At 39.0% G+C, this 27,721-nt stretch overlaps 1 protein-coding gene across 2 annotated transcripts in view; it reads right to left on the reverse strand.

Annotated features, from left to right (window-relative positions):
• The window catches only part of LOC145994877 (vesicular acetylcholine transporter-like), a 201,558-nt gene that overhangs the window by 148,905 nt on the left and 24,932 nt on the right, over positions 1–27,721 (reverse strand). The window contains exon 2 of one of the 2 annotated variants that reach the window (XM_083131316.1): positions 6,197–12,455. The exons of the other annotated variant lie outside the window; for it this stretch is intronic. Within the exon in view, the coding sequence (XP_082987442.1) occupies positions 9,778–11,829 (2,052 nt within the window). The 5' untranslated portion in view covers positions 11,830–12,455 and the 3' untranslated portion in view covers positions 6,197–9,777. Of the gene's footprint in view, positions 1–6,196; positions 12,456–27,721 lie in introns of those variants that run through there. 2 annotated transcript variants of the gene reach the window in all.

Genomic DNA, 27,721 nt, shown 5'->3' on the forward strand with positions numbered 1-27,721 from the left:
ACAGTTCTTCCCTCTGCTAATGCAATTCCACGTCTACATGATGCCTCTAACGAACCGTGAATGAACTAGGAAATGGGAAAGTTTTAATCTCGTTAAGATCCAAATGCGTTGCTTTTCACAATCAAAATGCCATTCGTGGAGGGCAGTAATGCATCATTTTTAAAGAGAAATTATATTTTTTTCCCGTTAGTAAATTTATTTTAATTTCGATGAAAACTTGCATTAAGTATTGCATTCAAATTAACATTATGGAGGTTTTCTGAAACACTTGGAAACGTCTTTGAGTAAACAAGTTAGATAATTTTGAAAATAAATTTCAGAAACCTGAAGAAGCCAAGGAATATGAAATGGGTTTTGTATTTGCCACGATTTGAAAATGAAAGCAAATCTTTCTTTTTCTTGAACTAGTTCACAGGTTCCCAAAGTGTGCGCCGCGGAGCCCCAGGGGCGGGGGGGGGGGGGCTTGGCTAGCTCACAGGGGCGCCGCGAAATGTTTCAATATTTTCACTGAAATTATATGGTTGTTCCAAATATGTAGGCCTACTTATTTAATACTTATTACACACAAAATATTTCTGAATTTGAGATGTTTATTTTTTTTACTTAAGACAAGGAACCTAACCACACTAATTGAGCGTTGCAAGTGTTAGATAGGCCTACATTCTGACTTGGGCGCCGCGGAAAATTCTGGAAACACTAAGGGCGCCGTGAAACGGAAATGTTTGGGAACCCCTGAAGTAGTTTATCGCACACTGATTACATTTGGGGAAGGGGGGATCGAAATCAAATACCACAGAGAACCTTCCGGCACTATTATTTCGGCTAAATGCATACCATCTTTTCGGTTGTACCTCATTCAAAACATTCCCTACTTATCCGTGGTGAATATGCTGCTCCTATGTACTGCCACGCTGCGTTTCTACTCTTTATCCATCTATTCTACATACATAGTTTTCATAGTGTAAGGAACCTTGCTCAATATATCTGCGTTGAGCAGACGTCTATAACACTAGGAGGTGTCTGGAAGCTCAATATCTTACTCACATTTCGCCGTGAGATAGAAAACGCGAATTTAAATCCACCACGAAATTCTCTCCTTCTTTTTTGTTTGATTTTGAAGCCACCCTTCCCGGCGCGCCGTACGCAACCATATCCCATTAGAGCTCGGTCCATGCTCGGGAAACCTCGTTATCGCGTTTCGAAATTAGCCTAATTACAGGACACAAATTAGTCACCGTCTGATCGGCCAGGACCAGGTTAGGGCCAAACTGAGGGGATGTGGAAATGGAGGATGAAGGGGGGGGGGGTAGTTCCGTACAGTCGCCACCACTTCTGGTTCAACCGCTTCGAGTTTATCGCAGATAAGGGAAGGCTGCAACAATGGGGATGGTAAAGGGTGAGGGTAAGGATAGGAAGCGGAGGATGATGTATTGCACAGGAATGGGGTTTCTGCGTCGTAGTTTATGCTTTGTGGTTGGAGGGGTGAGATTCGTATCTCATGGAGGCCTATTATGACTTTAATACGTGTTGGACGAATCAGAATTGACGTGTATTTGACTAACTCCCCTAAGTTTAACAGGAAGTAGGTCTGCAGTACTAGTGTACAACGGGATGCATAAATATCACCATGCAAATAGTCCATTATCAACGTTCATTCACTTAGTTTTACGCAGTGTCAAGTTCTATAATTAAGACAAATGCCAATGAATACACTTCCATTCCTTATAAACATGTAAGAGAAAATTAATAGATGGGAATTTTTGAACAATTTTTTTTGGAGGGGAGGGCGTTATTCATTGCTGAATTAAGTTGTAATCAAGAAATACATTCTGTTTTGGAGGATATAAATGCATATTACAATTATTATTTATTACTATTATTATTGGTCCTCCTCCGTGGCCGTGCGGTATAGGGCCGGTGGCAACCCACCATCGTGAGGAAATTGGGGAGTTTCGAATGAGTAAGCGTAATCCAGTCACGGAGACCTACTATAAAGGCTGGGGATACGTCGGGCTGACCACCCGACTATTCCAATACTGGTTGAAGATCTCCACGCTTAGAGGTGACGTAGGAGGGAGACCGGCAGTCGGTAGGTACGCCAAGACCCTTCATGGGCTGTTGCGCAAAGGATTATTATTATTATATTATTACTATTATTATTGGGTCTTCCCGATGGTGTATTGCTATTGTCATCCTCTTTGTAATTAAGAGATCCGGTTTCGATACCCCGTGGAGGCACATAGTCGTTCGGACCCTATCCGTGCATAAAGTCAGAGCTGTAGTCGAGGGTTGGTTTTGATAACAATTTGACAGGTCTCATATTACTGTGTGCACATTTATACAAACTATTATAGTAATCAGTCCCGCACCGTGACCAAGCGGTCTGAGGCGTCATGCTTTGGGTTCAGGTTACGGGACACGCTCAGGTTCGAGTCGTATTGAGATTTCGGCCAGTGTATGGAACCAGTGGCCACCCACCATCGTGAGGAAATTGGAGAGCTGTGAAGGAGAAGCTTAACCCGGTCATGAAAACTTACAACAACGACTGGGGGGTTCGTCGTGCTGACCACATAAACACCCCGTAACTGGTTTGATGATCGCCCACCTCGGTATGTGGGAGTGAGGCCGGCAGGCAGTAGGTAGGCCCTGTCCTTCATGAGCTGTTGTGTCAAGGATTATTAATATTAATGTAAATATTATCTGCATAACAACGATAGAACAGTAGTATCCCATGTGTGATCCACCTCCTCCCGCCCCACACACAAACACTTCAACGAAGTACAAAAATGTCAAGCTGAATGAACTTGCACCCCAAATATGTAATATAGAACTCAGACTAATGCATGGATCTCTTCTGTCCATTAACCGGAAAAGTCTCCCTAATGGAGAAGTAGTAGCGTCGTTGCCTTGTAATCAAGGGCTCCCGGGTTCGATACCCGGTGGAGGCACATGGCACAGTGGTTCGCATCCCACTTTAAACCGTAGGTCTAGTCCCGATTAGCCTCACTGTGCATAAAGTGGACTTAAAACACCAACTCGAATCAAAAATCAAATAATTAACCGGCAAGCCACTCGGTTTTGAGTACCAATAGGATTAAACCAACTCTTTTGGTACAACCTTCTTTCTGGACAAAGGCCTGTGAAGTGTTTCTTACTGATTAATAAATTCAAGCCAATTTACCTAACAAACATCTGAATTGTACGAATTGTATTACACTAGCCTGCAAATGAAAACTTTTCTTCTGCGGTATGAACCTCAATAGGTGGGTGACTTTTACTAATTGCGATACGCTGATTTCGAAAATGTATTCTGTTTTGTTGTATCACGTCAGCGTTTTTCACAATATGTTATTTCATTATTATATCAATTTATCGATAATAGCAACCCTCCTCCATTTAGAAATAGTGCAGAAATTGCGTATGTGAGATAAATACAATAAATTATAATGATATGGTAATATAGTATATAAAAATAAAATATAATTACATTTGTTATGTAATATGTGCCTAAATACATAAAATAAATTATATATTCTAGGTTAAATGCAAGGAATAACCAACCTTGTATTACCACCAAGCACTTTAAACTTGACCAACATTTCTCACAATATCCTTTGTACAGTGGGTCCTTCATATTACCAAGAAATTTCCTCACAACTTCTTTCAATGCTTCCCATGCATTTTCTTTAATTTTGTCTTGTTGAAATCGTCATGAATCATCAGCTTACGAATTTGCGGTCCGTCAGATACATCTTCTCTGACTTTAGCTTGTGATAATGAAGAAAATTTCATGCATAAGTATTGGATTCATGGGCCACTCTTGTCTAGTGTCTTACAAGCTGTTTCATAATTACATTTATTTATGTGTAATTTGGGAACGAAAATTTTCTGACCTTCTACTAGACTCGCTTTTGTAACATTTCTGGATCCTGGTTTCAGTTCCTCTGTTTTAGGCTAATATACAGTACTCCAATTTTGTCTCTGGCCGTACTATCCCACTCACACATGAAACAGGGAAATTTCGTGTAACCTCCCTTTTGTCCCAGTAATAAGACAATGACTTTAAGGTCCCCGCATATTTGCCACTGATGCTCCTGGCACTTTATCTTGTCCAGAACTAACTTCAACGTTTCACATGACTCAGCTAGTTATGTAGAGTGCAAGAGGAATGGATGCTAATTTATTGCCATTGTGTAGCAAAATGGCTTTAAGGCTTCGTTTGCAGGAGTCGATAAAAAGACTCCAGGAACTGGGATCACATTCCTCCTCTCCTAACTGTTGCACAAGATTAGAGATCTTGGTACAAAATACCAGTTGACCTTCTTATGTGTAGTAATTCCGAAAATGTTTGGCACGATTTATATACCAAAAAATTAACCTCAGGAGCCAAAGAATTATTTTAGTTTAGTATGTAGCCAAATATTTCACTCTTTTCTTTATTGAGCTCTAGGTCGCGTACCAAATCATTCAACTCAGGTTGGGTAAATAGTTTCTGTGAAGTGTCTAAGTCTTTTGTTTCGGGATACATTCTATCACTGATTGAATATGAGGAACTGCTTTGAAATTCATTGTCTCTTACGTTTTCTGGTGGTTTAGGTACTGGCAGGTCAGATCCATGCAAAATAGGCCGCCTAGCTAATGGCAGAGAGGGATATTTAATTCCTTTATTTTTTTGTTGTATCCTGGGACAAATAAAAATAAGTCATCATGATGATTATTTTGTTCGCGCCACGCTATAGGTATTGCGAAAGGCATTGCTTTCCTTCATACAAATAACGTAGTATCTCGACACAAGTGTTACATGCACTATCTGGAGCAAAGGATTTGTCCTTATCACCTACCTTCACGCTGAAATACAAGAAGTACAGTTTCTTCACGAAAGAATCTAATTTCCGTATCTTCCCATTGAACATGTAACACCCACAAATGTTTCAACAGTGCCATTATGTATCATATCTAATGTATTACTAATTTCATTTTTGTTTCATTCAAGATCTTTGTTCATCTATTCAGCGTAATGTGGAGACATGCGGTAGTAGCTATATAAAAGGAAAAACTTACTTTCATTGTGCAACAACTGGACGTAATACACAAAAACTGTTGTTATTTTCGGATTTAGCTCATTGATGTCTACTTGAATCACCTCTTTTCATTTTTACCGCAGAACCATTGCAGGTTAGTGTTATGCATACATACAATATCATTGAAACAGGCTTAACCTTTTAGTGTCCCTTAGACTTCGCCCTATTCCTACGGTTTTACCCCTAAATGTAGTGACAATTAATTTTTATAACTTACAATGTATTATACAAAAAAAATAGAATCCTGACGAGCATGAATTGTATTAGAATTAAATTTCAATTCAAATATCTACTTAAAATCGATTCAATTTGAAGTTCCTATTAAGAATTTTCATTTTATTTTTGTTATCGAGCGCCGCTTTTCTGCCACATTTAGTTAATTGAGACGATGAGGATGAATGATGGGTTAAATGAAGTCGATGAAGGGCACAAATGACACCCACGACCAAGACTGGACTCGAATCCGAGAACTTCGAAAGTATATTCTAAAATCGACCACTGAGTGCGTACGGACACCCAGCTGTTTCGATTAAGAATAAATATATAAGTATATGTATTATCAAATCAGTGAATGAATTAAAAACATAAAATTTATCCGACATATTTACTATTCTTAGTGTATGTAAATTTTGTTTGTCAGCAAAAGATAATATCAAAATAGATGGTTAAGTGGAGGAAAAGACAATAACAAAAGCCTTAACATCGCCATGTATACAAAGCCTAAATAAATAAATAATACAGTAAAATGTGATAAAAATGAGAGTGAGTTATGTAGTGTTGAGTATGGAACAAGAATTTCGTATTCAAGCAGCCGATAAATTCGAAAGTGCAAAATAATAACCAACAATAAATATAATTAATAATAAACTAAAAGTTCGAATCCTAGCCTGTTCATGGGTGTTTTTGCGAGTGTCTCTTCATCAATTTCATCTAAACACTATTCATCCTCATATTCGCGATTAGCCAAATGTGACAGATAATTGACATTAAATTTAAAACATACAAAATATAAAGGCATAATAAATTAAGTTCTTTGTCTTATGATATTGCTTATCCATATCCATTACCACGAATTGATAACATACACTTCGGCGAGATGGGGTGAAAAATGTGAAACAGGTAACGAAAACAAGGTTGACATTTTATAATAGTATATATTCTAATCTTTACCACACATTATCCATCAATATCTCACATCAGGAAGAATTCAATGGTCCTATTGTAAACTTACTGAACTAAAACTGTGAAGAAATGCATTTTTTTTTGAAACAGTAAGTCCACGAACATTTGACAAATAATTTTTTAATGATATTTATATATATGTTCAGTCCATGTCATAACAATCACTATAATCATTCAACTTTCAATGAACAATTTGACAATTATAGACCAACAAACTTTCACACATTTAATAACAACATTACAGTGCACATTTAACTTAGGGAAAGTGGGGATGTTTCAATAGCACTCCCTAACAGTATGTACAGTTCTTGACATTTCGTTCCACGTACTAAATTATTCTACGTCTGAGAGCTATCTTGGCATTACATTTGTTGCTTTCAAAAATAAATAAAGACCTATTTTTATTGAAAGTACCATCCTTTCATTTCTGCATTCAACATTAACATCCACTCTCACATGAATAATACACTAAGCAAGCATATTTCTTTAACAATAAGACTTAACAAGTATGCAAGTTTATTCATTTATATACATTCACGTATGTATATAGTAATAACTCTACAACAACTCATTGTAAAGCTGATGGAATTGTAGATCACCAGTTTTTAAACAACACCCTGCTGAAACTCTCAATTGTTTTATACATATAGTACACATAAATTATGCACTATTTTTTGCATTGAATACTATCAAATTGTCAACATTAGAGCTGCACCTAGAATTTATAACTATGTACACAATTCTGAACTACATTATTGTTAAAATTTTTGTGTGCCAATTTATGGTTCAAAATAAGTACACTCTACTTAAATTTTTTTCAGTTCTGAGAATGTCAGCAATATATCCGTGCAAATAGAAGTATTTCTTTTCTTGTTCTATTCAAAGATACACGTTCACGTGCTTTTATCATGTCAGCTGAATAGCGTCTGTCTTTTTCTATAAATTCATTTAGGAAACTATGCAGTACTGATATGTCTCTATTCAAGAGTTATTTTTGTTATTCTAGTTATTGCTTTCACGTCTAGAATTTGATTGTTACCACTATTCTACCAATAATAAACGGCGTGTCGCTGAAATAACGCTCTAAGTTCGAAAAATTACTAGAAACCAGAGTATGCTATTACGAAACGTTGGTGTACACTACAGCTTTTCTTTTCTTTTTTTAAGGAGACACATAGTGTAAAAGAGATTATATATTTCTTATATACACAACAATATTTTTGGTAAACAGGTTATTGCTTTATCTTCAGGGTAATTTTTTAGGATGTGTGTGTTGGTAACATCTAATTAGGATCTAAGGAGAGTTTGGTAATTAATAACGTTAGCCCTAGCAATTAGCATGATGCATTTTGCTGAGAGCTAATTAGTATACGGTTTGAAACTTGAGTAGCTAGTCAACTATTGGTTATTTCAATAGGACTCTAGTAGTTAAAATTGAGGGAAACCAAATATAAGTTTGTCATGTTAATAAATGAATTCTTCCTCACATGATCGAAGATTTCATTTATAGTTTTCAATGAGAACTGTGATTGGGTACGATAAGTTGAAACTAAAATAACCAATGGTTCAGCGTGTATGAAAGTTGACATGCCTAAATAGATGAGAATCCCCTGCGAAATAGTGATGATGTACGATACGTTACATATTTATACCCTTATGATTTGCTTTACGTTAAAGTGATATGTACAAGGGCAATAAATATGGTTTGTGCCAGTTTAGGCTAATAAACCCGACTACCTAATTGAAATATAACTTTAGTATTATTTTTTCAGTTCCATTCTAAGTAATGAAATTTAATTTACAACAATGGAATGCTCTTTACAATTTGTTCTTTCTTTATATTTGTTGTGTTGCAAACAATAGTACAGGGAAGCAATTAGTTCGTATTGTCAACGCAAACATTTACAAGTAAAAAGGAGCAATAGGTCTTCTGATATCTACACAACTGAGCAAATACTCCAGACCGTTCTTTGTTCGAAACGATATTCTCGAATGATATTTTAAAGTATCACATCTATATACCACTAATACTTTAAATTACATCAAAATATGCACTTCATTTTGTTTTTTAAAAAGGTATCTACAAAGAAATAACTCCATACATCATTTACAATTTCTCATGTTAAAACACAAATAGATTTAACACATAAAAATATATTAGAATTCTAATGTATTTTTCTTATTTTATAACACATATATTTCTATTATAAGTGATATATTAAGTAAACTTTCACTCACTTCAATTACAACGAACGCCACTCTCCACTTAGCAAGGCCAAAGTATTTGTTACCATTCTACAGCAAGTGCAAGGCAACACTAACATTTACAAATAAAACGTTAAGGCAATGTTCATCATCAAAACACTTCCAGTATTTTCACTAATGGATTAGTACATATAGTCATTCTTCGTTACAAATGCTTCGAGATCATACACATATTTGACATGAGATAAATTAATGGAGAAAATATCATGTGGAAAATACCAAAACAAGAAGTCGAACCAATTCAAATTTCTTGCTACTCAGGCCAAATGTTCAGGTTTAATAAGAGGATTTTAAATTTCAAGTAATTTAATAAAAATGAAGGGTTCGCAAAATGCGATGGAATTTTGACAAACTAATTTGATGGAAAATTGTTTACTTCTAAGTGATTAAAAATGACAAAATTTGTAAATTATGAAGTGGGAGTAATTTTTTAATCTTTGTTTGAATGGTAGACTATCTCGACTCACATTCAGAACGCAGAATATCTTGTTACAGATCTCTCACTCTCTCTCTCATTCCCTCACAGATACACATTCTCTACCTTTTAGTCTCAACCAAAGTGTTTTGATTTACATTCAACCAACTCACAACTTCATCCGAACTAACAATGAATAACATAACATAAATCTACAATAGGTTGCCTACAATACTACTCAAAATAAATAATGAGATCACTTCATAGGGACAGATAGATAAAGGAGAACTTATCGTAAGCTCTAGCCTTTTGTTTTAGTATCTTAAGATATATATTTTTCATGATATGTCTTGTACCTTGGTTGTTTCAGTTATACACTTTTATAAAACTACAAACGTCCTACTACTAATAAATAATATTTAAAAAAAATAACGAAACCTTTAAAAACACTATTTGCAAAAGAGATGAACAACAATAAATACAACTATAAGTACGCTCACAGAATATCAACTCAATATCTGTGTAAATATGCAGCTATGAGAAAAAGCAAAGATCAAAATAAACAATCTATCTGAACTACAGCAACGTATACATATAAATGCAATTATAAAGCTAGCTTTATCTACATACTTACAATCTCTACATTTTCTGTTATATACATGTCACATCTGCATACAGTATATCTTCTACATTACCTACAACTAATTCATCATCTCCCTGCCGCTTCTTACATTACAGTATTTTACAGGATAACGATATGCTGTGTTGTGTTTTCTAATTGGCGGTCCAATTTCTCTACCTTATTCATTACAACAACGTGCGGTAAATTTTAAATTATTGAAAACCAAATCCTTGCCGGAAGGGATTTTTATCCCCAGCTGAAGATTCCGTACCGCTTGGTTGAGCTTGCCTAAACGGGTTAGTGTCTCTAGATGATTCCTGTCTACCACTCACATTGACACCTGCTTGGTATTGTTGCTGCTGAGTTGGTTGTTGCGGTGGAGCTCTTGGTTGTTGCGGTGGAGCTCTTCTCTGTTGCCCTTGCTGATATGATTGTTGCTGCCCCTGCTGTTGCTGTTGGTATCCCTGCTGACTTTCTGGCGGTTTCTGGTATTGCTGCTGACTTGGTTGCTGTTGATATGCTTGCTGACCTGGTTGCTGCTGCTGATATGATTGTTGAGCTGGCTGCTGGAATCTCTGCTGTTGCTGTTGTTCATAGCTGGAAGTATTGCTTTGCTGGTATTGTGGCCGTTGCTCTTGGTATTGCTGTTGCTCCTGCTGCTCTTGTCCCTGGTTATAATATTGCCCTCCCGGATACCCATTTGGTCCAGCCATGGATCTGTCAATGTTAGTTTCCTGTATCTGAGTAGGTTGTCCGTCAGGATAATGTGCCTCCTGAAGACGGGAATATTCCAGGTGGTTTTTGAATTCACTCAAAATAGGTTTCTGATTGGCCGATTTACTGTCATGCATTGTGTAAGTCTGGTACTCTTTATCCGGTGGGTCTGACATGAGTATGTTGGCCTCGTTCTCTAGTGGCTTGAAGTCATAGATGTGTCGCAAGAATACGAGCACTGGTGCATAAAGAAGATTTGAAAATGCTATCCCTATGTTGAGTGCTGTGAATCCAATAGCTTCGACAACTCCTCCTGCTATGATTGGTCCGACTGCATAAGCTACTGAGTAAGATATGTCAGCAATGGCATATATGCTACCGTACACTGACGTATATCTGACATCCACTAGGTAACCAAGGGTAGGTAGTAAGGCAGTGTCAATAAGGGCGATCCCAAAGCAGATTCCACATATAGGTAACATAAGAAGTTTGTACGAGTTTGAAAAGGGTATAATGAAACAACATAGCCCTTCTAGGGATAGTCCTCCAGCGGCCATTAACCATTGGTACTGAGGGTACTTCTTAGCCATTTTCACCGTTAACACAACACCGAATACATGGGGGAAGAATGCTGGTAGCCAGATCATACCAATTTGCCAGTTCTCTGAGGTGATGTTGTCCTCCATCCACAGAGATATGGTAGGTTCCAGGAACGCCAGAGCAACATTGGACATCATGAGCGCTCCAGAGCACACCGCAATGTAGGGATCTATGAAGAGACGCCAGATGGGTGTTCCTGGCGGTTTGTCGCCGCGTGTGTCCTTAAAACTTTCTCGTATAGGTTTCATCACCAGCAGAAGCATTAATCCGTCTAGCAAGGACACGAATGCAAGGATCAAGAACGGCACCTCTTTGCCCGCGAATTGGTACAGGGCTCCTCCGAAAGGCGGCGCCACAAGGCAGCCAAAGGATATAAAAGCCAGGGCTATCCCAAGGGCCTTTGTTCTCTCGGACTCCTCGGTGAAGCGATCGGCGATCATCGCCAATCCGGAGGTGTCCGCAAAGGCCGATCCCACCCCTTGAAGACTCCTGGCGAAGAAGAGAATCCCGTAGCTTCTGCCGCATGCGAAAACCGCCGTCGACAGAAACATGATCGTCAGTCCGACCAACATGGGTAGATCATATCCTATTCTGTCTATCAGCGCTCCTGAAAAGGGATTCACCATTAACTGTACGATGGCTTTTGAGGCGAACAAGACTCCCGTTGCTGAGTCTTGCCCTTTGTGGTGATGGGATGGTCGGGTAGTGGTCGTGACATTAGTGGAGTTGGTATCTACAAAAATGATATCTTCGTTATCCCAGGCTCCTATGTAACGAAGGTAATCAGGAATTATGGGAACGATCACCATGTACAACATGTTATCTAGCAGCAGAGCTATAGACACTATAACCAACACTAGCTTCCTCTGATTTCTAGGCTCTTGAAGTTTCGTCCAAATTAGGTCTTTGAGTTCTCCGAACTCCATGTTGATGATCGGTATCGAGGTCATGGCGACCGCGTCAATAACACTCTTCCAACAAGTCAGAAAATGCGTGGTGGCTTCCGATGAAAATATCGTGGTTTCAATAAATACTTTACAACAAATATATGATAATATTAATCACAGTATTCAGCTTGAATGACATTTTGACAAGCCTACAAGTACTACTTCTACTAACATCACAGATGGGTTACACATTATATTTGTTTTCTTATTCACTTTGTGTACTTCATATCCTTGTGGTAAAGAAGCAAGTTATACTATTATAGGATTAGTATCTTGCTGCTAATGCATCAGGCATGGAAGGAACAAACAATGCACACAATCAACAATAATATCTGATACTCGCCATTGCTATCTTACTTTTTTGGATAACACACTGGTTGCTCATTGAACACCAAATAGTAACAAAACGAATAGGTTTAGTAACTATTTTAAAGAAATCTTGCTATGTTGTCAGTGATATCCTGTGATAATTCCTGCTGCAACTACAATCCTTGATTGGTTAATTCTTCAGCCAATGATTTCTTCGCAGAATCGGATGGGAACGAGAGCCGGTGATAGTAGCGCATCCATGGCCGGAACCAGAACTAGCCAGCAGTCATGGTGTGCACGGATCGGTCAGGCAGGGACACCTTGAAAAACAGACAAATAACTCTGTGTGAGTGTCATTGTTGAAAGAAACAATGGGATTGGGTAGAGGATTGTGGGTAGAGGAGGAAGGAACAAACAGCGCTCGTTCCCACCTGACCTGCATTTGTTGGTTGCAACGAACAAAGTATGCTAATAAAGAGACAACAATCCAATTTATATATAATTGCAACAAGAATTCACAAGACATGCATGTATATTATTCACATATGGCACAGATAGTAACACAAGCATTGGGTAAACATTGTTGTGGACATGTACGTTTTTTTACCAGCCTAGGAACAGAAACATTTTCATACTTTATACATTTACCATCTATCATACATATAGCTGATATTTCATATATATCGTTAATTTTCATTGGCTTTAGTGCAAGTTTAAGAAGTGAAGGTGGACAAGAGTTCATAGGAACCATTTCCTTCACTAGTTCAGTAACAATATTTACAGCATTGTTGTACTTCCTGAACAGATTACATTGCAATTCCCAAGGTATTTGTTTCGTTTATATTATGGTCCGTCTATTTGTTGATTCATGTCAACAATCGAACCATTTTATATATATTGACTGCTTGAAAACTGCTGCAGATACAAAAATATAATTTCGTGAACTTAAAAAAATCCAGTTGCTAATATCGCGGGATATTTGTGATCTCTGTCCATGGGAGTCAAAAATAGACAACAATCGTCATTATAAGGCACTTTCTGTAACCAATAAAAGAAGACATTTTGTGAGTAAATTACAGACAAGATAAAAATAATTGTAAAAGTTATATCAACTTGGCTATTTAGCAAACGTGAAAATTTGTGTAATCAATTACGATTCAAATGCTAATTAATGGCCGCGGTAGCTCAATCGTTAGGGTGTCTGACTACCATGCGAGAGATCCCTGTTCGATCCCCGGCGGGGGAGAACCGGGATTTTTTCCACCTGTTCAAGCGGCTCCGGCGCCCACCCAGCGTCGTATAAAGTGGGTACCTGGAGGAAACTCTGGGGGGTAAAGGCGGCCAGAGGCGTGGTGCTGATCACACCACCCCTACCTTCGGCCGTGATCAAGATAGTGTGGGGCCCTAACCCCACACCCCCTTCACGGCGTGGTGCATAGCACAGGCGAGCACTTTACTTTTTTTACTTTCTATACTAATTAATTATGATACAAGTAGGTGAGCCTGACACGATGTAGGGTGATAGGGTGCCCATAAATAGGTAATGACCTAGACCCGTCTCGGGAGGGCGAGCTGGAATGCCAGAAAAAGAAAAACAGGCCATTTGACCGCTAAAAAGGTGTGATTTTGCATGCATTTCATGCCTTCGAAAGGAAAAAATTGGTCGCATTTTCGATGAAAATTGTGAGGTTTTGCCATGTTTAAATCTGGGGTGGCCCAGCTCCAACCCTCACCTTCTACTTATACTGATCATCTTTATTAGCAAGTCGTTAGAAATCTGTAACCAATAAATCAGAGGGTGTTGTTTACACCCAAGAGAAACATAGCATTGTTATGGATTAATTGATGAACGTTGAAATTCTTAAAGTTTATACGTATTACACTGGACATGCAACCTTGGATATACCCTCTTGTTATAGCATTCTGTTGTGTAGGAGGAGGAGTAGATATTGCAGGGACTTTTATAACGTCTTGCAATTATTTCGTAACAAAACGCTCAGTTTACCATGATTGTAGAAGTGACAAATGTCCACATCGGACAGTGTACATGACAGATGTAATGGTAACAAAATGATACATTCATTCATCATGAATAGCCAAGGGATCAGTACGTATTGCGACAAAGTACAGCTTCTGTCTTAAACCGGATCTCTACCTTGCAAGAAGTTGAAGCTGGCCAGTTAGGCTTCTAGAATGCACAGGCACAAAGTCAAGTGGAGGTTACGTAACCACCACCCCTGTTCTTGGAGGAAGGAAAAATCGTACTACCCTCGTATAATCAAATATATACGAAAAATTAACTTAATTTATTATCTTATGGCCTTCTCTTTATTTTATTTTTATCTCTCTTCTTGTCCCATAATCTGTTTCTTATATTTCTTTCTCTCTTTCTCTCTCTCTCTCTGTTACTTTTCACCTCCACCTTACCGATTCCACCTATTCTGTATATTTCTTTCTACATGGACAGATAAGCTATACTATACAATTTTCAGAAATAATAAGTATATCGTACACACAACAACGAAAGTATTACAGTCCGTCTGCGTTAGTCACTACCATTGACGCCTTTGCGCATGCGCTAAGTGGACGAGTCCAGTGGCAAAATAGTGGAACTAATACGGGAACCAGGTTCCATGAAAATCATCTGCTGCTTAAACAGCATTGAAGCTTCATACATAGTAATGTCCGAGGCAAGATACGTTAAGAGAGGACGTTACGAGCTGTAACAGCAATCACAAACACAACACCCGGACGCGTACAGACGAAATACTTATCTGAAACCTTCAGCATTGTTTCGTTCATGTTTCTACCTACCTCCCCTTTCGCGTGTAGATTCGTCCTCTCGAGCAAGACTCGCCTACCGCGATCGGACAGTATTTCTCATGTTTATATACTTGAGCTTTGTATCATGCATGTTGAAGGTGTAGCGTGTTTGCGATTTCATTTCGGGGTGGCTAAGTCAAATCCCTCGGTGAAAATGTATAAGTTTTCAGTTTTCCAACCCCGCCATTCTATTGCATAATATATATGTAATATTTCCACACAATAAGAATCATCTCGTCAACGAGTTATGACATGCCAACACTGCAAACAGCGTATGTTTAATCTTGTTTCATGGTTGCAAGAGTCGAACGGATAACCCTGAAATCTAGATTAATGATTCGATGTTTATGTCGGAACATCACGTGTGAACCAATACGCCCACGTCATATGGGGTCATAAATTTTCATTGCCTGCACTCCTTTTTGATTTAATTAGTAACAAGCAGTTTCTGTTGCGCTGTTCGAAAGTTTGTACCTATTGTCATGTCTTCTTCTCTTTTTTAGATTGTTAAAAATGACTAGGATTCTAGGCATATCTGCTGATAGTTCTAATTTATGATGTGTAGCATGCAGCGAGGATTCTACTCAAAATTTCGGCAGCGTATCAAACATACCGCAGAATGAAGGTATATTTGTAATGTTTAAGAAGTGCTCTTGAGATAGTGCGCTGACCAAAATAATAATTTCTAAAACTGTTCATACACAACATTGACTTCCAAAATCTTTGTTACTATATTACTGATTTTTAGAGATCGCTTTGTTCGAAAATTATTTTTTAAAGAAATCATGATTTCCAAATTTCCGATTTTCAAAAATCGTTGTCCAAAATATCGATTTTTGAAAATCTTTGCATGCATAATACCGATTTTCGAAAACAGTTGATATTAAAATACCGTTTTTCGAAAACAGTTGTTACTAAAATACCGATTTTCGAAACTCGTTGTTTCCAAAATAAAGATCTTTCAAAAATCACTGCCCAAATTACAGATTTTCGAAAATCATTCTGGCCAAATTACAGATTTTGGATAATTTTGCTGTCTAAAAATGCCAATTTTCCAACATCTTCATGCACAAAATAGCTAATTTGGGGAAACCGGTACTAAGTGAATGAAGAAATAGTTCACTAAATTTTCAGTAGTAGCTAAACAAGATGAGATCGATACTAAAAAGAGAGACAATGGACGCTAAATGTAAAGTATACCGTAAGGGAAGAAGATGAACACTAAAATTGAAGGAAATGGGTAAGAAAGGAAGGTAAAAAAGATTGATTTGGAACGTGATCATGTAAAATCTTTGGTCACTAAAGAGGAATTATTTCGTTTATTTTTTTCGATATTTTTCAAGTCATATTTTTGCAACGGCTCTTTGAGCGAATAAGAATTTGGGTCCTGTCCTGACGTCGGATAAAATGGGGAAGGGAGAATTCTAGAGAGAGGGGGTGAGGGGCGAGAAGGGATGGAGGTGGGCAGAGGGGAAATAGAATGATGGAAGAGAAGTAAATACATTGCAGAAAGTGTAATTGAGTTTCGACCGAGTTGCGTTCTGAATGTGACATGTGCCTTTGATTGAGTTCTCCAAGAGAGAGACGGCGTCTACAAAAGCTGTTCAACTGTGTGACACGTAGGACAAACATGTTCACAGACTCAATATTGCTGACATTTTTATTTTTTGATTTATTTTCAACCTGTTTGTTACAATTCAGACCACACACAGGCAAACGGAAGAATGTTTTTTCTTTTTTTGTTGGTCTGCAATACCAAGAGGCACAAAGTGATTTTCTCCCTCTTGGTATTACATTTCTTGTCTTACATCCAATCTCCTGCTATTTTTTCAATTACCGCCAGCGATGTGTATCTGCGCGCAAGCAACGCTAGTCCATATGCACATAATGTATTGGGTGTCCGTAAAGATCAACACAGTAGGCCAAATGCTAAGAATTGGGTGTTTTGTTCTTCTATTGCAGTGAATAATACTGTCGCAAGAGGAGCTTTTCTACCTACCGTGAGCAGGAATGATGGCACAAATGATACATACATCCATGCTTTGATCAAGGATGGAACTTTGGATCACTGGTTTCGTAGCGCTTAACGCTAACAACTCAGCCATCCTGAAGTCAACTTCAGTTTCTTGAATAGAAAGGTTGTCATTTCTTGATTACAAGGCGACGACGTTACCACTACGGCACCGGGGAGGCCCAAAACCTGCGATTCCACCTTACATACGTACTTGTGCAAGGGGTATCCTTTCTGGAGCCACCCAAATGCCAGCCTTTCTTCCACGTAGTACACCCGGGAATACATTTTGCAGGCTAACGAGGGTGTGACATCTGGACTCATAACCATTAGAACATAACATTCCTCGCCCGGTAAACGAATAAAGATCCTGTCAGGACTTGCTCAGAATATTGTGGAATAATGAGTTTTCACAGGAAACGCCGAGGAAGCTTACCTCTAGCAAAGTAAGCGAAGTTCAAGGAAACCATTTCTGGTTATTCCAAATAAACTTTTTTCTGTGTAGGAAATAATAATTCTCTGCTAAATTTTAACGGTAACTAGCAATAAAAGGTTTTTAGAACTCAATCATATTTTGTAGTTATAACACTTAAAATATCTGTAAATGTGGAAAGAAATTATTGAAGCTCTGTCTGCATTTTCTTCAATTCGAACGCATGAAGAACAGTGACACGGTTGTGGCCATCGAAGCTAGAGATTCATGATCCTGCTGCTGCTTCTTGAATGTTCTCTTCCCGTCCTCCTCCATCCTTGCCTCCCATCTCCCCCAAGCTTCCTTCCTTCTTTCTTTACCGGCTCTTGATCGTTTCGATTTGCGAAAGCAGCAAGATCTCTGGTTGAACAAATACTGCGAGGGCGACGGACAAATAAGGGACAAGTGGCCAAACAATGTGGTCCATCGGAGGAAAAGATCTCTTTTATTCTCTGCAAGGGTTTCTCTCTCGTTCTTTGTGATGGATCATTTCTTTCAATGGAAGTCACAGCTGGATTTTTTCTGCAGTAATTTATCCAGGTGGCGTTAGGAAATTCTTTCAGTTCGTTTTTTTTTCAGAGTTTGCTCTGTTCTTGAATTATAAGATCTCAAGTACCGATAGGATATTGATTGTGGTGTCCTTTTAAAGAACTTGGATGAAGCTTTCCGTGTCATGTATCGTATTTCAGACAACTTCGATAGTTCGACCTTGACATTTGACTTTGAAATCTGACATTTGACCTTGAAATTTGACCCTGGAATCTGACATTTGATCTTGAAATCTTGACTTTGGACCTTGAAATCTTGGCTTTGGACCTTGAAATCGTGACTTTGGACCTTGAAATCGTGACTTTGGACCTTGATCTTCGAACTTGGAAAGTATAAATACGTAGCCTCAGATTTTCATGAATCTTTTACCGAACAGCATACCGCATCTTAGATGCATATGCGTAAATTTTCAGCCTGAAATCTACATCAGATCTAAAGTTAGACACTTTTAAATGAAAAATGAAGTTTTGAGTTTTTGTTTTCAATACACTTTATGCACATAAAGGCTAATCGGGATTGGACTTACAGTTTGCAGTGGGTATTGACCACTATCTGCTTCCACCTGCCATCGAACCCGTGACGCCTTGATTACAAGGCGACGATGTTACTTACCACTACGTCATCAGGAGGCCCCCAAAGAGGAGCCGAGAATTCAACTTTCTCAGGCAACCATTACTGTTCACCGAGTCACTGAACTTTGTTTGTCGCTCTGAAAACTTAAAATCTTATTTTGCCGCAGGAAACTTAAGCTGTGACGCACGACCCTTCAAGGGCCTCTTTTCCAAGAGCCCCAAAATGAGCCCCCGTTGCCCCCCAGGGGCCCTGCGTGCGACCATTGGAACCGACGCCCGCATGTCGTGAGTGATGACTCGGCTGGCCCCTGGGGTCCCTTCCCTCGCAGGCGAAGGAACCGTGAAGTTGGCTGAGACGTTGCAGAGTCCCTCGGGAGGCAACGCCAGAAGATTGTACGATCTCGCTTCGGTGCATCAAGTGTGGGCGCGTGTATGTGTGGGTTGAACTTGAGAAGATGAGCTAAATCTTGGTCTGTATGTAGGACCTCTCCGTTGGCACAGAGGTAGCGTCGTCGCTCTGTAATCAAGGGGTCCCGGGTTCGATCGCTGGTGGAGGTACATACTTGCTCGGATCCCAATTTAAACTGTAGGTTCAGTCCCGATTAGCCTTACTCTGCATAAAAGTGGACTTAAGAAACCAAATCAATCAACCAATTGGTCTGTATGTTTCATAAACAGCTTTGGGTGCAGATTTATCTTTTTAAAAAGGTTGATTGATTCATTTGGCTTATTTTACTTCGCTTTTCTGCCACTTTTTGGCTAAGCGTTTAGATGAAGACGAGTGATGATATGATGAATTTGATGAAGATACATTCACAGAGCATACTCATACCCAGGCCGACCTCTGGGGTCGTAATGCGGTGTGATAATCACTTTGCCACGGTGGTCGGCCTAAAGAAAAGGTCCTCCCCGATGGCTTAGTGTTAACGTCGTGATCAATACCTGGTGGGCAGTGGTCCAGTCCCGGTTAGCCTTTCTGTGCATAAAGTGGATTTAACAACAGTTATTCAAATAAATTCAATTACCTTAAAAACGTTAATTGGATATTTCAAAAGTATAAGCTGGCATGGATATATCTGAAAACTGTAATTTGGGAACAAAGATATGTGCAAGCAGCAATTCAGACACCAATATATGCCTTGGTAATTGGGCTGTATCCATTGTCTGGTGCTTCTATGTATCGATTGATTAATTTCTTTTACTTGACTTCGCTTTTCTGCCGATTTTGTCCAATCGCGACGATGAGTATGAATGGAGATAGAATCAAATGGATGATGTGCAATCAAGATACACATGGACAGAACACAACATGAGCCCAACAGAGAATTATAGAGGAAAAGGTCTAAATATGGTCCCCCCTTTTTATGTTGTCATTTTCGGAGGGGAAAAAAGTAATATATCAAGCACCTGCCTTTAAAAAGCATATCTATGAAATATATACTTAAATTTAATAGCATGCTAAAGTATTGAAGGTCTCCATTCTTTTTTTAAAAAAAGCAATTTCCAAAAAATGGTGAAATGATGTATTTCAAAATTGTGGTCTAAATATGGGCTACTAGTGGCAATATCATAAAAAGCTCTTAAAATTTTAAAAAAACAGTCAGTTATTGCTAAAACATTATAAAATTCATATTAATGAATAATCTGTTGTTTTGAAAATCACGCGGAATGGGATAAATCGAAATTAAGAAAAACATCCAAGTATTTGTTGAAAATGTGATCCCAACATTAGACCTCATGTCATAGCCCATATTTAGATCATCATGCTATTTTTCTTCTTCAATTTATTTTCGCTCTTTGTGGTACATATTTCACAAACAAATCATGGCATTATAAAAGCCCACATTTGTTTTATGAACCGCTAATATCATAACCAATACATAGCAGATGAGAATTCAGAAAACGCTGAATTAAGACATAACTGCAAAAAGTTTTCGGAGGTCGCAATTCTATAACAGCGTCCAAGGCCGAAAGTAACCACCACATTCTCTTGGGAATTGGCGCCGCAATCTTTGTACTTGACAGGTAATCAGTTCCAATAGCCTCTGCCAGGCTGCAGCACCCGGCAGCGCTGATAACTCCAAAACCCATATATAAACCTTCGCCCATATTTAGACCTTCTCCTCTACTGGCTATGAGTCGACTTTCCTGCAAGCACCCATATGTCAACCTCTCATCGATACAGTACACCCTGGACTGCATTCTTGGAGACTAGCGAGGCTAAGCCGTCTGGACAGACTAAAGGTCTAGTTGCACCATGGAATACTGTTGCAAATCTTACGAATCACTGACATAATTAGCGATTAAACGCAAGGCCATGAAATTAGGCGGATGGCAAAAGTTCGCGCCGTTCGAAGGTTTAAGAGAATAAAAGATCTCGTTGTGGAATTGGTCTTTGAATCCATGTAATACAAACTGACAGTATTTGCTCTAAAGGTCAGGGATGACACAAGAGTGCCCCGGAGAGAGGTCGGTCTGACGCTCGAACTAGGCAGCGGTTGACGTTGCCACACAGTGCGCGGAACCAGCGAATTTTCTCCCGCTCTCGCTTTGATCTTCCCATATGTGGCAACAGCGCAATTCTGCCCAGCCGTCAATTTTCATGGTTGTGCGTTTAGTATGGGATTAGTAACTACTACCACCGAAGCTGGAGATGTGCTTACTTACAACACCTTCAAAGCAGACTGCCGCAAAACCTCAAAGGTCCCCATTCCCACTTAGGGAAACAAAAAAAACATTACGGCTGCAATAACCTGCTTCCAAAATTAACACCGTCTCCTTCAAAGCCTTCCACTCGAAGGTAGCTGGTTTTAATCAAGAAAGTCCGCGGGCAGATTGGCTGTAAAAGGACGGATTATGAACCATCAGTAATCAGACTGTATTTCCAAGGGTGATTTTAACGATCCTCTCTTTTACTACGACGACGCCATTGCACGTGACTTCCCCTACCCCCACCCGCCCCCCTTCCACGTCGCCGAGTGCAGCGTTAAATTTTTTATAAGTTTCGACCCACGCGGTGGAGCAGTACGGTGGCCTCAGACACCTGAGGTTCACTGACATACTTGTCAAGCGTGGGCGCACCTTCTTGTTGCTATGCGAGGGGATCGGATTTGCTGCCCCCTCCACCTCCTTTGGATCACACTTTTGAGCATTGTCTCTGCCATGTCAGCGAGCAGCAGTTGCTTGTGCTCATTGGTATTGGCGGATTTAGCGGGAGAGACACGGGGGCACGTACAGCTCCAAAAAGAAATGACTATATCGCTCGCATTTTTATCTGGCGGCTGGGAAACAACGAATCAGCGATCAGTTGAATTCTCTTCTACTGACATCGGGCATTTTCGAGTCACAAGGCAGCTGGCGGGACGAAACAAATGAGCGTCGGATACACAATGTTGCCAACGTACTGTAAAAACGGCGAGAGAGAGAGAGAGTTGACCAGCGCCGTTACTGGATAAAATTTATACAATAGTGCACAAAGCACGGAAAATCGGTACACAAAACACCCAAACACTGTACAAACAAGCTAATAAAAAGAACTGACAAAAAAAGACGCACGCTTGGCAACCTTGTAACGGGAGAGCGATGTTACCCCTACAGCTTTTACTTCGCAACTGAGGATATCTACACCCATCGAGTCACACACCCTTAAGACGATTGGTGGACAGGTGTAGGTCAGCCGCCAGTTGGGCCCGCGATCAGTATAGTAGTCAGAAAATATGATTTCAGTATATTTACTGGAGTGGCATATTATGATCACAAAATATATCTTCAATTTATGGAGCATAGAAGGTGTAAGCTTAGATTTATTGTAGGAGCATATTTTGTGTATTCACAAAATGTAGCTTCGACTTATTGAGGAATAGATGTTACAAGCATAACATTATTGTAGCGGCAATTTTGTAGTCAGAATATGACTTCAATTTATGAAACATAAAATATGTAAGGTTCAAGCACGTATCTAGAAATATGTTTCGGGGGGGGGGGGGTCCGAACCAAATGTCTCAGGAATAACAATAATAATAATATTTAAATTAAAATAATTATATTAAATCAAATTAATACTAATTACCATACATAAATTAATATTATATTATTATTACACGAATAGGTAAAAAGACTGTAACGGCGCATATTCATTACGTAGCTTACCTGTAGTTAAGATCAGAATAATTTACATAAAAACAAGTGCCCTGGCAATGAATTAATGTCAAATAGATGAATAATTGAATATTTATCGAATATCAATAATGATGTTACATGTAGTTGGAGAAAAGTAAGTTTCTGATTAATATCTTATGCATATTATTTTGAGTAGTAGTGTACATAATTCTTCTTTGTAATGTCCTTCAAAGCCGTATGATCCCAATATAATCCTTGTCTTCCAATAAGTTCAGAGGAAATTATACAACAAATGCTAAACGAGTATTTTCATTATTTAATTTTCATATATAATAAGTCTTTCGGGGAGGGGGGGCCCAACCCCCGAAAAACGTCCTTCGTGTCCTTCAAAGCCGTATGATCCAAATATAATCCTTGTCTTGCAATAAGTTAAGAGGAAATTATATAACAACGGCCAAACGAATAAATGTTTCATTATTTATACCCCCTGGACCCCCTGAATACGTCTTTGGTAAGGTTAGGTATATTGAGCGGCATATTTTGTTCATAAAATATGACTTCAGTTTATGAAGCATAGATTAATTGGAATATATTTTGATCACAAAAGATGACTTTAATTTATGAAGTGTAGAAGGTGAAAAAGCTTAGAGTTACGGTAGTTGCATATTGTTTGTAGTCACAAAATATAGCTTCGACTTATTGATTGATTGATTGGTTTGGTGTTCTAAATCAACTTTATGCATAGTAAGGCTAATTGGGACTGGGCCTACAGTTTAAAATGGGATCCGAACCACTATGTGCCTCCACCGGGTATCGAACCCTTGATTACAAGGCGACGACTGCTAAAACTGCACCATCGGGGAGGCCTTATTGCGAAATAGGTGTTACAGGCATGAAATTTCCGAAGCGACACATTTTTTAGGCACAAATTTAAAGACTTAATTTATGAAGCATAGAAGAATTATGCTTAGGTTTATTTAATGGCATATTTTGGTCACAAAGCATTACTTGATTATATGAAGCATATAAAAAGTGTAAGCTTAATTATTAGACTATTAAATATTGTAGTTTCAAATTATAGAGGCTTTGAGATTGTACGCTTGTTATTATTGTAGGGGGGAGGATTTTTGCAGTAGCACTATCCACAATAGATCTACTGATTCAGACATCTAACCAACGGTTTCAAAAATCAAGCATTCAATCACGACAGCTCATTTCGAAGGATAGAATAGAAATGAGACGTGAAAATAACGCGAATCGTATTTTCCCTAAAATAAAATTTTAATTACAACTTATTTCTTTCAAATCACACGATACAATTTCCAAAACCTGAACGGAGAAAAAAATTGCAACATATGGCAACACTGAGCAATCACTGATTTCAGAGAATCTGCACGGTACAGGAGGGCAGAGCGATTGAAAGAATGTAAAAAGAAGGGGAGGGGAAACGAAGGGGGACGCGAGCTGGTGATTAGAGGCTTGGTCCACGTTTTGTTAGGCCTGTCACTTGCAGAAAGATCAAAGGCGGTGTCCTGCTGGTATCGAAATGAATCTGAGTCGATCGGCTTCTAATTCGTCCTAGATTGAAGGTCAGGGGGGAGTCAAGAGGAAATTCTGAGGAACTATGCTAATAATCAAGCCTAGGTGGTGACGTCAGCTGCTTCACGTTAATATCGTAATCGGATGTTATTAAAAAGAAGGAATAAGTTCACATATTCGTACGGTCAAAGGTAAGGTTGAAGTGCCAAATGAATCATCACTAACAGTACCCAATAGTTTTTTTCTTACGTTCTTTATATGCTCAGTCTTATAGACTCACTCGTCGTTGCCTTGTAATCAAGGAGACCCGGGTTCGATAGCCGGTGGAGGCACATAGTGGTTCGGACCACACTTTAAACTGAAAGTCCAGTCTCGATTAGCCTTACTGTGCATAAAGTGGACTTAAAACACCAACCAAATCAATCAATCGATATAAAAAATACAAGGACACAAAGCAATCTTCCTCAGGGACAGTGGAAAGTGTTCGCTTGCTGTTCATGTTTTACTGTAGACTCACTCTAAGGTGTAAAGGTGGTTAGCCCGATATTTAGGAAAACGTATACAAAGAAAGTTCCATCAGGAAATTTATTGAACACTATTTATTATTAACGATTGTTAATGACACTTATATGTATGAATCTTTGCGTGCGCGTGAACACACAGATAGCAACGCGAAAGAGGACAGACATAGATTGAGATTGAGAGAGGCAAGGAAAGGGAAACATTGGAACATAATGGGAGAGGAAAGGATAAGTGTCCCTTATTCTCTCTCTCCTATTCCTTCCCTAAACACGGAAAGAGAGAGAAGGGGGAAATGTCAATGATAGAGAGATAGAGAAGGGAAAGGCCAAATCGTGAGGGAAAGATCAGAGAGAAAGAGAGAGAAAGCGAAAGTATAAAAGTATAGAGAAAGAGAGAGGGAAAGGATGAGAAAGAAAAGAAAGGAGAAGGAGAGAGAGTAAGGGAAAGGATAAAGAGAGAGAGAAAAAGGAAAAGGATAGAGAGAAAAATGGAAATGATAGAGAAAGGAAAAAGATAAGATGAAAATGATAGAAAGAGAGAGAGAGAGAGAGAGAAAGGGAAGCATAAAGATTGAAAGGACAATTGGAGAGAAAGGATAAATGAAGAAAGAAAGGATAAAGAGAGAGAAAGAAGGATAAACAGAGAGAGAGGGAAAGGATAAAGAGAGAGAAAGAAGGATAAACAGAACAGAGAGAGGGAAAAATGAAGAAAGGATAAAGAGAGAGAGAGAAGAGTAAACAGAGAGGGAAAGGATAAAGAGAGAGAGAAGGGAAAGGATAAAGAGAGAGAAGAGTAAACAGAGAGGGAAAGGATAAAGAGAGAGAGAAGAAGGGAAAGGATAAAGAGAGAGAAGGATAAACAGAGAAAGGGAAAGGATAAAGAGAGAGAAGAAGGGAAAGGATAAAGAGAGAGAGAGAGAGAAACGAAAAGGATAGAGAGAATGAAAGGGAAAGGGTAGAGGGATAGAGAGGGAAAGGAAAAGGGAGAGAGAAAAGATGATACGGGGAGTGGAAGGGGAAAGGATAAAGAGAGAGATAGGAAAAGACCAGAGAGAGAGAGATAGAGAGTGGGAGAATGTGTGTGCGAGAAAGAGAAAATTTACAGGGGAAGACGGAAGGGAAGAGAATTCATCTCCTCTTTGCCCCTCTTTCACTTTCTTACCTTCTTTCTCTCTTTCTCTCCTCACACAATTGGAATTTTCGGCCAGGTATCATATTGATGAACGATTTCTTGATTCCAGCACCAACTTAGCCAGAATTCGCAGCATCACTCTCAATATTTTTTTTACTTCTGGAACAAACTTTTGAAAATCTTTCAAACGAACCATATTCCCTTCCTTTCTAAGATCCCCTTTTATCGAAACTTACTTACGTCGATTACATCCCACCTTCCTTCCTCTTTCATTTTCGTCCATTTCCTTTCTCGGGCTTTCCGTCAATGCTTGTGACACGACGTTCGTGTGTAGCGGCGAAAGAAAACCATGTTTTGCTGAGAAAACGTTATTGGATATGGGGAGAAAATTGGATAGCAGGTACGGGGGGAGAGAAGTGTCTGGTAGGAGCGGAAGTTAGAAGCGTACAATGTTGCCAACCTTAGGTCAGAAAATATACCAGATACATTCCAGATCTCGTCCACAGTGGTGATGTGATATGCACCATGCTCCGGCGTTCTTCACAATAAGGGTTGCCCCCAGGTGGCTATTGGTCAGCAGCGTAACGTCAGAGGGGCTTTACGAAGAAATTCCTACACATGCCGGAAATAGGGCTGGTCAGGCTAAGCTAAGTGTAGCACGATATTTGCGTCCTTGCGCTTCAGACAGGCAACTGTTCTCCGGTTTAAATCTGTAGGTAATTCGATACCGAAAATGCTTTTAATATATTACATTGCAAGCTTAATTTCATTTCAACCTGAGTAACAATGTCGGGACACGATAGATTAACAATGAGTGCTGTACAGTAGAATTTTAAAAAGGATGATCGTCGACAAAGAAAATATTTATATGAAACTCAATAAAGGTTCAGTTTTGCATAATATTTTTTTTAACGTCACTTGCAGTTTTCACAATTCACACGGGCTCTTATGGAGCTATAGGTCTTTTGTCTGCTTACAGTGATGCAGGAACGTTTTTGACTCGTAAACTCCCCATAAAAAGTTTGGAATATTGTTAAATTAAGGCAATAGGTGATAGACGGGTGACATATGTCAGCGAAACGACGAGAACCGTGTGTTGTTGCATTCCAAGGCCGTATCTATCACCTGTTGTCTAATGTAACAATGTTACAAACTTTTTGTGAGGAGTGTATACTATTCCATTCTAGAACTGATTATGTAGCTTTCAATTTGCATAATCTTGTGCTACATCTTGTGCAGTATTAAAAAATATATATTAAAATTAAAAAGAACAATGACTCTCTTCAAGAGTCTTGACCACCTTTAAAAGATACAATTCTGGAACACATAAAGCATTTGGGGCTCATGTCATCGTTATGCACTCATTTCAAATACAGTAAAAGCTCGTTAATCCGGACTAATGGGGGATAAGTTGGGCAGTGGTTCAATTTGCTTCAAAATACGTTGACCACTAGTGACATCTATACTCTTTAAACTGAACCCACCAAATCTCTCCCGAATCAAATTTCAAGCGTATTTTCAGCTCGCAGCAATTAGCATTAGTGTGTGTGATGCGCACGTGACGTAGTTAGCTGATTGCAATGTCCTAACAATAAACGTGGTACAGATAAGGAACTACAATGGAGAGCTCGATTGCAGAAACTTTCCAAGCAACAAAAGAACCGCCCCCCGAAAAAAAAATATGCGTGGGAGTAGCATGCAAACACGCAATACAACAGCACGCGTTTCCTCTCCAAATGCCATGCATAATCACCCTTAATACCACACTCAACGGCGTTAAGTGCAGCGGTTTGTCAGAGCTCAACGATATCTTTCGACACTAAGACTACACTACGCACTAATGAGGGT

This window comes from Lepisma saccharinum, chromosome 11, assembly GCF_977018435.1.
Source record: "Lepisma saccharinum chromosome 11, izLepSacc3.1, whole genome shotgun sequence".
NCBI classification, from domain to species: domain Eukaryota; kingdom Metazoa; phylum Arthropoda; class Insecta; order Zygentoma; family Lepismatidae; genus Lepisma; species Lepisma saccharinum.